This window comes from Pecten maximus, chromosome 2 (assembly GCF_902652985.1).
Source record: "Pecten maximus chromosome 2, xPecMax1.1, whole genome shotgun sequence".
NCBI lineage: Eukaryota > Metazoa > Mollusca > Bivalvia > Pectinida > Pectinidae > Pecten > Pecten maximus.
The window spans coordinates 28,361,038-28,373,443 of NC_047016.1; the positions used below are offsets into that span (position 1 = coordinate 28,361,038).

A 12,406-nucleotide genomic window follows, 5' to 3' on the forward strand; every position below is an offset into this window, starting at 1 on the left:
TGATTGCATAGACGGTACTTTTAGTTCAAGTTTTTTGATGTAGACTACGATCAATCGTTACAAAGTTCCATCACCTTAACAATTATCAAATGAAATTGTGTTAGGGTATATTACTCTATTGTCCTCTTAACAATTATGAAATGGAGTTTGGGTATATTACTCATTGTCCTCTTAAAATTATCAAATGAAATTGAGTTAGGGTATATTACTCTTTTAACCAGCAATCGAAATGCTTTAATACCTATGATAGGAAGGGGACTTATGTACGCACGAAAGCCCGATTTTCAAAAGACCAACGGCGTAGTAATTTTCCTGTTCTTGTATTCTTTTCAGAACTAAGGATATGGGAATTATTTACAAAAAAGTTATATAACATAATTTTTGTTTCAGTATTTACCTTAAAATTAAAAATGTCACATTACCTATATTATTTAGGATAGGATTTTAGAGCGTTATTTGACAAATGTCCAGAAACGAGTTGTATGAACTATATTAATGCCTTTTTGACGTGTTTGTAGCTTTCCATAATGCCCACTTTCCCTGGGTCACAAAATTATGGGTAATGTAATGGATGTTATGAAAATAAAATACAAAAGTTAAGGTATAAGTCCTACTTTAAATTTTAAGTTTAAATCGTATATAAGACTGTATGGGGATTATCGTATTTATTCAATAATAATGAACATCAAAAGGGCGCATCTTATTGAACATTTATTATAGATTGAATGCTATTTAACACAGGAGTCGACAACTAGCCATCAACACAGCTCAATATACTGAGGACAAGAAAATTTGGAAATCATAAGAGAGAGAAAACCCCAAATAACCAGTTGATTACACATTGCAGATACTAACTGATAACTGTCAACACACAAGATTCACGAACTATTGATATTGTTGTTCACACACCACTAATTAAACATCATAGACATATAGATGAGAAGAGAGAAACAGACGACAGGCGTGGATGCCTCTATACCATCAACACCTCCGTCGGAACAAACTCTACTAGAGTTTGCACACCTGCACTCCCCACATTGAACTGAGTCCAGTGCAATTTCAGCGTTACAGGAATCGATTAATGCCCAAAATTCCATGTAATCTTTTGAATCTTTAGCATATCGCCGAAACATTTGCGCAATATCTCCTTGGATGCAATTGTTACGGCGTCGCTCTTCCATCAGGAAATCTTTGCATTCCTTTATACATGGTCCAAACGCTTGACAGCGAGAATACAGTTCGGTGGAAAAGCGTATAGTATCAGGGTGGGTATCGTTCTGGAAGTTGTGAACGTTGCAGCCATCAACAACAGGGAAATCTTTCTTGAAAGTATGCATTTTGCATAAGTCGATGCCTTTCCAAGCAGTGCAGTAAGGAAGCTGGATGTTTTGAGCTGGGTGGAAGGTAAGAAAACCGAGACACATTTCATCTGAAGTACCGTCTCCTTCGAATGTCGTCCTGTCCTTCCCAATAGATCGGTAGGTGCATGTGGTCTTTAGTTCATCCCCTGGTCGCAATTCAATGGGATCCCGAAATCTGCAAAGGAGGATTGGCATCTAGACTCTTGTTACGACATTAAATAATCCTTTCATACGTTTTGGAACTAATACTTAACCAACGGTTCTTTAAGACATGTATTGTCGACAGTGGGTTAAGTAAGAAAGCATTATCTCCCTTCCAATATATGCGGATTGGTAAAAAAAAGATGAGGACAATTTTGAGCAAGCAGTTATTCGTTATTGTGCAATGCTTTTAGTGCTGAATGCACATGATTCATCATAAGTTATGTCCAACTTCACTGATTATAGAAGCATTACATCATCCACATCTTCACAAACACATCAAACAAGGTAAATGTGAATAACGAAATGCAGCTGGGTTGTTTCTTTAATAATATTCAAATGCATTAGTGTTTACATGTGCGCAGTATAAGATAATTGTGATTCATTATGTACTTTCTTGATACTTGGTATATTACAGCGTTACGGGCATGTCACAATGATACTAAAGCAAAACCTACAGCAGTGCAACCATATCACATCGCTAAGAACGGTAGTACATAGTCAAAATATCGGCGAGATATCAGCAACGGCAATGATTTTCTCGCTATTGTTTAGCTGATTTGGTGCATTTTTGCAAAAGCCACTTGTCTGGTTTACTTTAGAGTGCTACCTAGTCGATATAAACTAACCAAATAAGACCAGTCTTTGGGTACACGGCCCTATTTAGCCAGAGAATAGTAGGACTTAAAAATAACATCCTTGAGTACCTTGTTCAATACGAGGCTCCCAAATTATCCATCAGCCCTCATATCACTGGATTTATATGTTATTTACTCACTCATGGAGAACTGGACTGTCATAACTATACAGTTCATCATACGACAGGTCCCGTAGTTTAACGCCGTCCCTAAACTGCTCAATTCTCTGCTGACGTCCTGAAACACATTATTAATGAAGACAATTCCGTTTCAATATGATCGAATCTAACTATGATTAATCTTCGTATATTAATATCCAAAATAATGGATATGTATATAATAAGTTTTAAAACTTGTAGGGATATGAAAGTTTTAATATTAGAAATAATTGATGTAAATTTGTATTCACATTTAAACCGTATTCTATCTTGAAGCGAAATGTTCAAGTGTTTCTCGCATGCAATTGCGTATTCATATACGTTTTTCTGTTAATTATGTTCTGTGTATCATTGATATTAGAATTTGGAGCTGTTTTTACTCTTTTCTATTAACGTTATTCGGAAGATATGTTTTTTTTTCATTCATCCTTACATATATAGTACATGATGGCACATTTACAGAATACAAATACATCAGTTTTACGGTACCATATAAAACACAAAACAGTGTCAAATGGTACAGTATACATTTATTCCAGTAGGTAGTAGATGGAAGATACATTTGAATACGTTGTTATTTAGTTTAACTCTCTGCATAATTATGTTTTACTTGAATAAAGGAACAGGAATTTAAGAAGATACAATAACAATGCATGTACTACCCATGTAATGCATGTGGTTAAGCGCTCTTGTAACGTAGACCGTGTCTGATAACTTCTTCGACGTACAGTCTTTTGTGCACGTGCCCTCAACTGTGTATGCCTCCTGTCCAGGCGGGATAGCAATGTAATTCTGGCCAATCATCAGAATGTTTGCATCGTGCACGCGGCGGTTGGCAGTGTAGTATAGTGTCATACCGGAACTGTCTGTGAAGTCAGAGCGAAGCAAAGGGTTGTTCCAGTGAAACTAGGGAGGCAAGAGAACACAAATACATGAATAATAATTATATAAAATCCACTGGATATAATTGCAAACGTTCGAAAATGTCTTGCTTGAATAGTTGGATGTTGGAATGTATATTTTAAGAGTATGTTTTAAATATGATATGAAATAAATTATCTATATTATATAATTAACAATATTATGCCATAATTGCGTGATATAGGGACTTTGTAAATGTATAAAACATAACGTTGTTAGACGTGATGTTGGAACAAAGTTTATGCTACACACATGACGTTGTTAGACGGGATGTTATAACAAAGTTAATACTGCACACATGACGTTGTTAGACGGGATGTTAAACCAAAGTTAATACTGCATGCATGACGTTGTTAGACGTGATGTTATAACAAAGTTAATTCTGCACACATGACGTTGTTAGACGGGATGTTAAAACAAAGTTAATACTGCACACATAACGTTGTTAGACGGGATGTTAAACCAAAGTTAATACTGCATGCATGACGTTGTTAGACGTGATGTTATAACAAAGTTAATACTGCATACATGACGTTGTTAGACGGGATGTTAAAACAAAGTTAATACTGCACACATAACGTTGTTAGACGGGATGTTAAAACAAAGTTAATACTACACACATGACGTTGTTAGACGGGATGTTAAACCAAAGTTAATACTGCACAAATGACGTTGTTAGACGGGATGTTAAACCAAAGTTAATACTGCACACATGACGTTGTTAGACGGGATGTTGGAACAAAGTTAATACTGCACACATGACGTTGTTAGACGGGATGTTAAACCAAAGTTAATACTGCACACATGACGTTGTTAGACGGGATGTTAAACCAAAGTTAATACTGCACACATGACGTTGTTAGACGGGATGTGAAAACAAAGTTAATACTGCACACATAACGTTGTTAGACGGGATGTTGGAACAAAGTTAATACTGCACACATGACGTTGCTAGACGGGATGTTAAAACAAAGTTAATACTGCACACATGACGTTGTTAGACGGGATGTTAAAACAAAGTTAATACTGCACACATAACGTTGTTAGACGGGATGTTAAACCAAAGTTAATACTGCACAAATGACGTTGTTAGACGGGATGTTAAACCAAAGTTAATACTGCACACATGACGTTGTTAGACGGGATGTTGGAACAAAGTTAATACTGCACACATGACGTTGTTAGACGGGATGTTAAAACAAAATTAATACTGCACACATGACGTTGTTAGACGGGATATTAAACCAAAGTTAATACTGCATTCACACATGACGTTGTTAGACGGGATGTTAAAACAAAGTTAATACTGCACACATGACGTTGTTAGACGGGATGTTAAAACAAAGTTAATGCTACACACATGACGTTGTTAGACGGGATATTAAAACAAAGTTAATACTGCACACATGACGTTGTTAGACGGGATGTTAAAACAAAGTTAATACTGCACACATGACGTTGTTAGACGGGATATTAATACAAAGTTAATACTGCACACATGACGTTGTTAGACGGGATGTTAAACCAAAGTCAATACTGCACACATGACGTTGTTAGACGGGATGTTAAAACAAAGTTAATGCTACACACATGACGTTGTTAGACGGGATGTTAAACCTAAGTCAATACTGCACACATGACGTTGTTAGACGGGATGTTGGAACAAAGTTAATACTGCTGCACACATGACGTTGTTAGACGGGATGTTAAAACAAAGTTAATGCTGCACACATGACGTTGTTAGACGGGATGTTAAAACAAAGTTAATGCTGCACACATGACGTTGTTAGACGGGATGTTAAACCAAAGTTAATACTGCATTCACACATGACGTTGTTAGACGGGATGTTAAAACAAAGTTAATGCTACACACATGACGTTGTTAGACGGGATGTTATAACAAAGTTAATGCTACACACATGACGTTGTTAGACGGGATGTTGGAACAAAGTTAATACTGCACACATGACGTTGTTAGACGGGATATTAAAACAAAGTTAATACTGCACACATGACGTTGTTAGACGGGATGTTAAAACAAAGTTAATGCTACACACATGACGTTGTTAGACGGGATGTTATAACAAAGTTAATACTGCACACATGACGTTGTTAGACGGGATGTTAAACCAAAGTTAATACTGCACACATGACGTTGTTAGACGGGATGTTAAACCAAAGTTAATGCTGCACACATGACGTTGTTAGACGGGATGTTGGAACAAAGTTAATACTGCACACATGACGTTGTTAGACGGGATGTTAAAACAAAGTTAATACTGCACACATGACGTTGTTAGACGGGATGTTGGAACAAAGTTAATACTGCACACATGACGTTGTTAGACGGGATGTTAAAACAAAGTTAATACTGCACACATGACGTTGTTAGACGGGATGTTGGAACAAAGTTAATACTGCACACATGACGTTGTTAGACGGGATGTTAAAACAAAGTTAATGCTGCACACATGACGTTGTTAGACGGGATGTTAAACCAAAGTTAATACTGCACACATGACGTTGTTAGACGGGATATTAAAACAAAGTTAATACTGCACACATGACGTTGTTAGACGGGATGTTAAAACAAAGTTAATGCTACACACATGACGTTGTTAGACGGGATATTAAAACAAAGTCAATACTGCACACATGACGTTGTTAGACGGGATGTTATAACAAAGTTAATGCTACACACATGACGTTGTTAGACGGGATGTTAAACCAAAGTTAATACTGCACACATGACGTTGTTAGACGGGATATTAAAACAAAGTTAATACTGCACACATGACGTTGTTAGACGGGATGTTAAAACAAAGTTAATACTGCACACATGACGTTGTTAGACGGGATGTTAAACCAAAGTTAATACTGCACACATGACGTTGTTAGACGGGATGTTGGAACAAAGTTAATACTGCACACATGACGTTGTTAGACAGGATATTAAACCAAAGTTAATACTGCACACATGACGTTGTTAGACGGGATGTTGGAACAAAGTTAATACTGCACACATGACGTTGTTAGACGGGATGTTAAAACAAAGTTAATGCTACACACATGACGTTGTTAGACGGGATGTTAAACCAAAGTTAATACTGCACACATGACGTTGTTAGACGGGATATTAAACCAAAGTTAATACTGCACACATGACGTTGTTAGACGGGATGTTAAAACAAAGTTAATGCTGCACACATAACGTTGTTAGACGGGATGTTAAAACAAAGTTAATACTGCACACATGACGTTGTTAGACGGGATGTTAAACCAAAGTTAATACTGCACACATGACGTTGTTAGACGGGATATTAAACCAAAGTTAATACTACACACATGACGTTGTTAGACGGGATGTTAAAACAAAGTTAATACTACACACATGACGTTGTTAGACGGGATATTAAACCAAAGTTAATACTACACACATGACGTTGTTAGACGGGATGTTAAAACAAAGTTAATACTGCACACATGACGTTGTTAGACGGGATGTTAAAACAAAGTTAATGCTACACACATGACGTTGTTAGACGGGATGTTGGAACAAAGTTAATACTGCACACATGACGTTGTTAGACGGGATATTAAAACAAAGTTAATACTGCACACATGACGTTGTTAGACGGGATGTTAAACCAAAGTTAATACTGCACACATGACGTTGTTAGACGGGATATTAAAACAAAGTTAATACTGCACACATGACGTTGTTAGACGGGATGTTAAACCAAAGTTAATACTGCACACATGACGTTGTTAGACGGGATGTTAAACCAAAGTTAATACTGCACACATGACGTTGTTAGACGGGATGTTGGAACAAAGTTAATACTGCTCACATGACGTTGTTAGACGGGATATTAAAACAAAGTTAATACTGCACACATGACGTTGTTAGACGGGATGTTAAAACAAAGTTAATGCTGCACACATGACGTTGTTAGACGGGATGTTAAAACAAAGTTAATGCTACACACATGACGTTGTTAGACGGGATGTTGGAACAAAGTTAATGCTGCACACATGACGTTGTTAGACGGGATATTAAAACAAAGTTAATGCTGCACACATGACGTTGTTAGACGGGATATTAAAACAAAGTTAATGCTGCACACATGACGTTGTTAGACGGGATATTAAAACAAAGTTAATACTGCTCACATGACGTTGTTAGACGGGATATTAAAACAAAGTTAATACTGCACACATGACGTTGTTAGACGGGATGTTAAAACAAAGTTAATGCTGCACACATGACGTTGTTAGACGGGATGTTAAAACAAAGTTAATGCTACACACATGACGTTGTTAGACGGGATGTTAAAACAAAGTTAATGCTACACACATGACGTTGTTAGACGGGATGTTAAAACAAAGTTAATACTGCACACATGACGTTGTTAGACGGGATGTTAAACCAAAGTTAATACTGCACACATGACGTTGTTAGACGGGATGTTGGAACAAAGTTAATGCTACACACATGACGTTGTTAGACGGGATGTTAAACCAAAGTTAATACTGCACACATAACGTTGTTAGACGGGATGTTGGAACAAAGTTAATGCTACACACATGACGTTGTTAGACGGGATGTTAAAACAAAGTTAATACTGCACACATAACGTTGTTAGACGGGATGTTAAAACAAAGTTAATACTGCACACATGACGTTGTTAGACGGGATGTTAAACCAAAGTTAATACTGCACACATGACGTTGTTAGACGGGATGTTAAACCAAAGTTAATACTGCACACATAACGTTGTTAGACGGGATGTTGGAACAAAGTTAATACTGCACACATGACGTTGTTAGACGGGATGTTAAACCAAAGTTAATACTGCACACATGACGTTGTTAGACGGGATGTTAAAACAAAGTTAATACTGCACACATGACGTTGTTAGACGGGATGTTATAACAAAGTTAATGCTGCACACATGACGTTGTTAGACGGGATGTTAAAACAAAGTTAATACTGCACACATGACGTTGTTAGACGGGATGTTATAACAAAGTTAATGCTGCACACATGACGTTGTTAGACGGGATGTTAAAACAAAGTTAATACTGCACACATGACGTTGTTAGACGGGATGTTAAACCAAAGTTAATACTGCACACATGACGTTGTTAGACGGGATGTTAAACCAAAGTTAATACTGCATGCACACATGACGTTGTTAGACGGGATGTTATAACAAAGTTAATTCTGCACACATGACGTTGTTAGACGGGATATTAAAACAAAGTTAATACTGCACACATGACGTTGTTAGACGGGTATTAAAACAAAGTTAATACTGCACACATAACGTTGTTAGACGGGATGTTAAAACAAAGTCAATACTGCACACATGACGTTGTTAGACGGGATGTTAAACCAAAGTTAATACTGCACACATGACGTTGTTAGACGGGATGTTGGAACAAAGTTAATACTGCACACATGACGTTGTTAGACGGGATGTTGGAACAAAGTTAATACTGCACACATGACGTTGTTAGACGGGATGTTAAACCTAAGTCAATACTGCACACATGACGTTGTTAGACGGGATGTTGGAACAAAGTTAATACTGCACACATGATGTTGTTAGACGGGATGTTAAACCAAAGTTAATACTGCATGCACACATGACGTTGTTAGACGGGATGTTAAGACAAAGTTAATACTGCACACATGATGTGGACGGTGGTCTATGCCAACATAGTAAAGTGGACCGAAATATGATGTGACAAGGTGGCTATTGAAACTTCGTCATTATACATGTATACCAAACATGAACCAGGCCGGAACTTTGGGCTGTAAAAACGTGACGTGAACTGGACCTGTTAGAACGAAGTATGTAAAACCAAAGGAGGCCAGGGACAGGAAACTTGTTGGCGAAGGTAGGTACATGTTATTTACTGAAACAGGACAGAAGGGTTTGGTCAATGGTGATATAGAGGCTATTGAATGATTTCCCGTTTAATATAACCTATTAACATGAACTACATGTATATGTTATATTCACGATGGCTTGGTAAGGACATTAGATAACTTCTCGATCGAGATAGAATTTTTTTTATTATGCTATGTAATGTCCTTTCCCAGCCACCGTATATATTAAACGGGAAACCATTCAATTTTCTTTTTATTACATTTTATACACTTAAAAACAAAATTAAAAACATTGAAAAATTAAGAGTGTCAAAAAGTGCGGAAATTAGTAACATAATTCACGACCTCATCTCAACACTTTTGTCAACACTCATCGCTGCAGCGAAAACATAAGTTTTATTAGTTTGATAAATTTCTATATTTCACTGGCAAAATGCAATAAATAACTATACTATATAGGTATATGTTATTTATAGTAGCATGTGCATTGCGTTGTTTAATTGACGTAAACTATGTCAGCATAAAATAGGAATATATATGAAATATTCTGGTGCAATTATATTGGAATTTAGATTATAAAGTTAGCGAAGATATGATGTTAATATATACTGACATATATGCAATTAACATACCATAGCAATAACATGTTTTCAATATCAATAAGACGGCAAAAATATTAAGTATATATACATATTAATTGTTGTCGTTGTTAGAAAGGAAACTATAGAACAAGTACATAGCTCTAAAGGTCACGTATCATACATTTGTTACTGGTGAAAATCACAGTGAAAATGTCCTCAAGTACTTTGTTGATTTGCTCTTGACCGAGTCTGTTAAGATACTAAAGGGTTACATCCGGACCAACATCACTGAAACTCATCACTAACCTGACCTGAGGACACAGTGTGATTTAGAAGGTGTGATCACACCATTTATCGTTAATCCTCAGCATTCTCATATATTAAGTGATTAGATACGGAATTTGTTACTGCAGTGCTTTATCAAACAATGTTTTCGTAAAAAATGCAAACATGTAGTCTCACAATAGTTAAACTGTCGCAATAAATCTAAACAAATAACAATAATATCTAAGGTATTGATGAGAATTCAAATAACTGTAACAAAACTTCAGCCTCGTAACATGCTAACACAAATATGACATACATGAAACATTTTGGTTTTATTTTATTTAATGTCCAACGTGGGTTTCGAACTCGCAACCCAGAGGTGGCGGGCTAGTAAAAAAGTGTCTGGACACCTTAACCACTCGTTCAACGCGGCCACATATTGGGCATATGTGTATTTTTTATGATTAGAATTTAACTCACATTGTGTATCTGAATTTTAAACAATTAAAATCACGAAAATGACCTTTTTTCTACATACCTGGAAGGCCGCTTTTCTGTAACCATTCTGTCCTATTCTAAAGCCAATGTCTTTGTGGACACACTCGCCGCTGAACCCCACTGCCCATAGACCTATAAGGGTCGTGCACTGTCGATGGGCTGCCATGCCACAATGCTGTGGTAAGTTCAAGGTCGTGTCTGTGATCTCTTCGTCTGCTCAGGTTTACATTGAATAGATAGAGGATATATATCAGTGTCTTCAGTAATACCAAATATATTTCACGAGTGTGGCTTAAATATTTGGTATTACTGAAGACATTGTTAGATATTATGTTTATTACATTTGTTAGCAAATTATACCGGTTCTGCTTTTAATTTCCCTAATGGCAGTTTGTAAAAAGTTTCTTGATTGGTCAAATAAGAAAAAGTGATAGTTTTTCACTAGTGAAATATCACTTTTATAGAATGAATAAATTTTCGATATATCACCGGTGAAAATGTAATGATAAGGTTTTGTAAAAAAAAAAAAGATTATCGCGTATGAGAAAAAATCCGTTTTGTTAATTTTGTTATATGAAAATTATTTGCACCTAATGGAGTCAAATGGTGGTCTTACAGATACAAACACATCATCATCAGATTTAACAATCCCCTTAAAATAACAGTATAAGCAACGTTAACATATTGCCATCACATTTACCAATCTAAATAACATTATTACCTCATAAGGACATAACAACATTGACTTCTGGAAATTTTCCATGAATCGCGTCATAGAAAAATGAATACTATTTTCGTCAAAGCTTTCAAGATTACTGAATGTAAATATTTATAAATAACGTCACGATAGTTACATGACTCGGTTGAATGTCGACATTGCCTCCAGTATCATGTATATTATCAAACAGAAGACGCTTACTCTTCAGAAACACACGTTTTATAAGTTTCTATGACTATGAATTTGGTCTTTTATTATGATTTTCTCTCTTCAGCATTCTATGGCTTGTTTAAGTCGATATGTCACACCCAACTACACAGCATAATCAACAATTACACATATGACTTTATTATTAATACACTTATGTAGTATAGAGCCTTACTGACACAAATTGTTAACCATTAAAATCGACAACCACTTACTCGTTTCATCACACCCAAACATAAGTATGTGATGCATGACCTCCTTATTGTCGATGTAGGGAGTAGTAGCTACCATGTGATAGTCACGATCTGTCGGTAGTTCAAACAACATACAATAATAGTTTGTCTCAGTAGGGGGCACCACCGTCTCAGGAAACCGGATTGTTATGTTCTGCATACCTGGAAATATTAGTGTGTTAAAGTACATGTATGCTATAAGTTTTCAAAAAATGGATATTGTTTATCAAGATAATTCTAAGTTCATCGTACATCAATAAAAATCCATTCTTCAGACACGATGAGCCCCCCCCCCCCCCCCCAAATGTAATGATGTAAAGGTTACTTCTCACTATTCGCCTCTTTGACATACGTTTCATTAACCACTGGTATCGTATGACGACAATGTCACGGCATTCAATGGTATGAAGCAGCACTGATTAAAAAAATTGTGAACAAAATACAGTAAGATAAACATACCATCTTCATTTAGAGCGTCACATTGGAGCTCCCCGACATCACAGTCAATCCACGAATTGGCCACCTGGCAGGCGGGATCGGAGTAAGGGGTACAAACCCCAGGGTGGCTGATGCCGACAGTGACAGCTGGAGTACTCCCTTTGGTCCACACACAGTCCGGGTCTCCCAACTCCTCCCCGTTAGTCTTCCCGTCCCCGTCCGAATCCATCATGCAAAGCGATTTGTTCCATGTCTATAAATTGATGCAATGGTAGGACATTAGAAA

General features: G+C 36.6%; 1 protein-coding gene across 1 annotated transcript in view; it reads right to left on the bottom strand.

Annotated features, from left to right (window-relative positions):
• Positions 1–695: 695 nt before the first annotated feature.
• LOC117321720 (dopamine beta-hydroxylase-like) overlaps positions 696–12,406 on the bottom strand; it is a 13,116-nt gene continuing 1,405 nt past the window's right edge. The window contains exons 2-7 of the mRNA XM_033876232.1: positions 12,142–12,373; positions 11,665–11,844; positions 10,565–10,737; positions 3,021–3,264; positions 2,341–2,437; positions 696–1,536 (exon numbers count right to left, since the gene is read on the bottom strand). Of these exons, the coding sequence (XP_033732123.1) occupies positions 912–1,536; positions 2,341–2,437; positions 3,021–3,264; positions 10,565–10,737; positions 11,665–11,844; positions 12,142–12,373 (1,551 nt within the window). The 3' untranslated portion in view covers positions 696–911. The remainder of the gene's footprint in view (positions 1,537–2,340; positions 2,438–3,020; positions 3,265–10,564; positions 10,738–11,664; positions 11,845–12,141; positions 12,374–12,406) is intronic.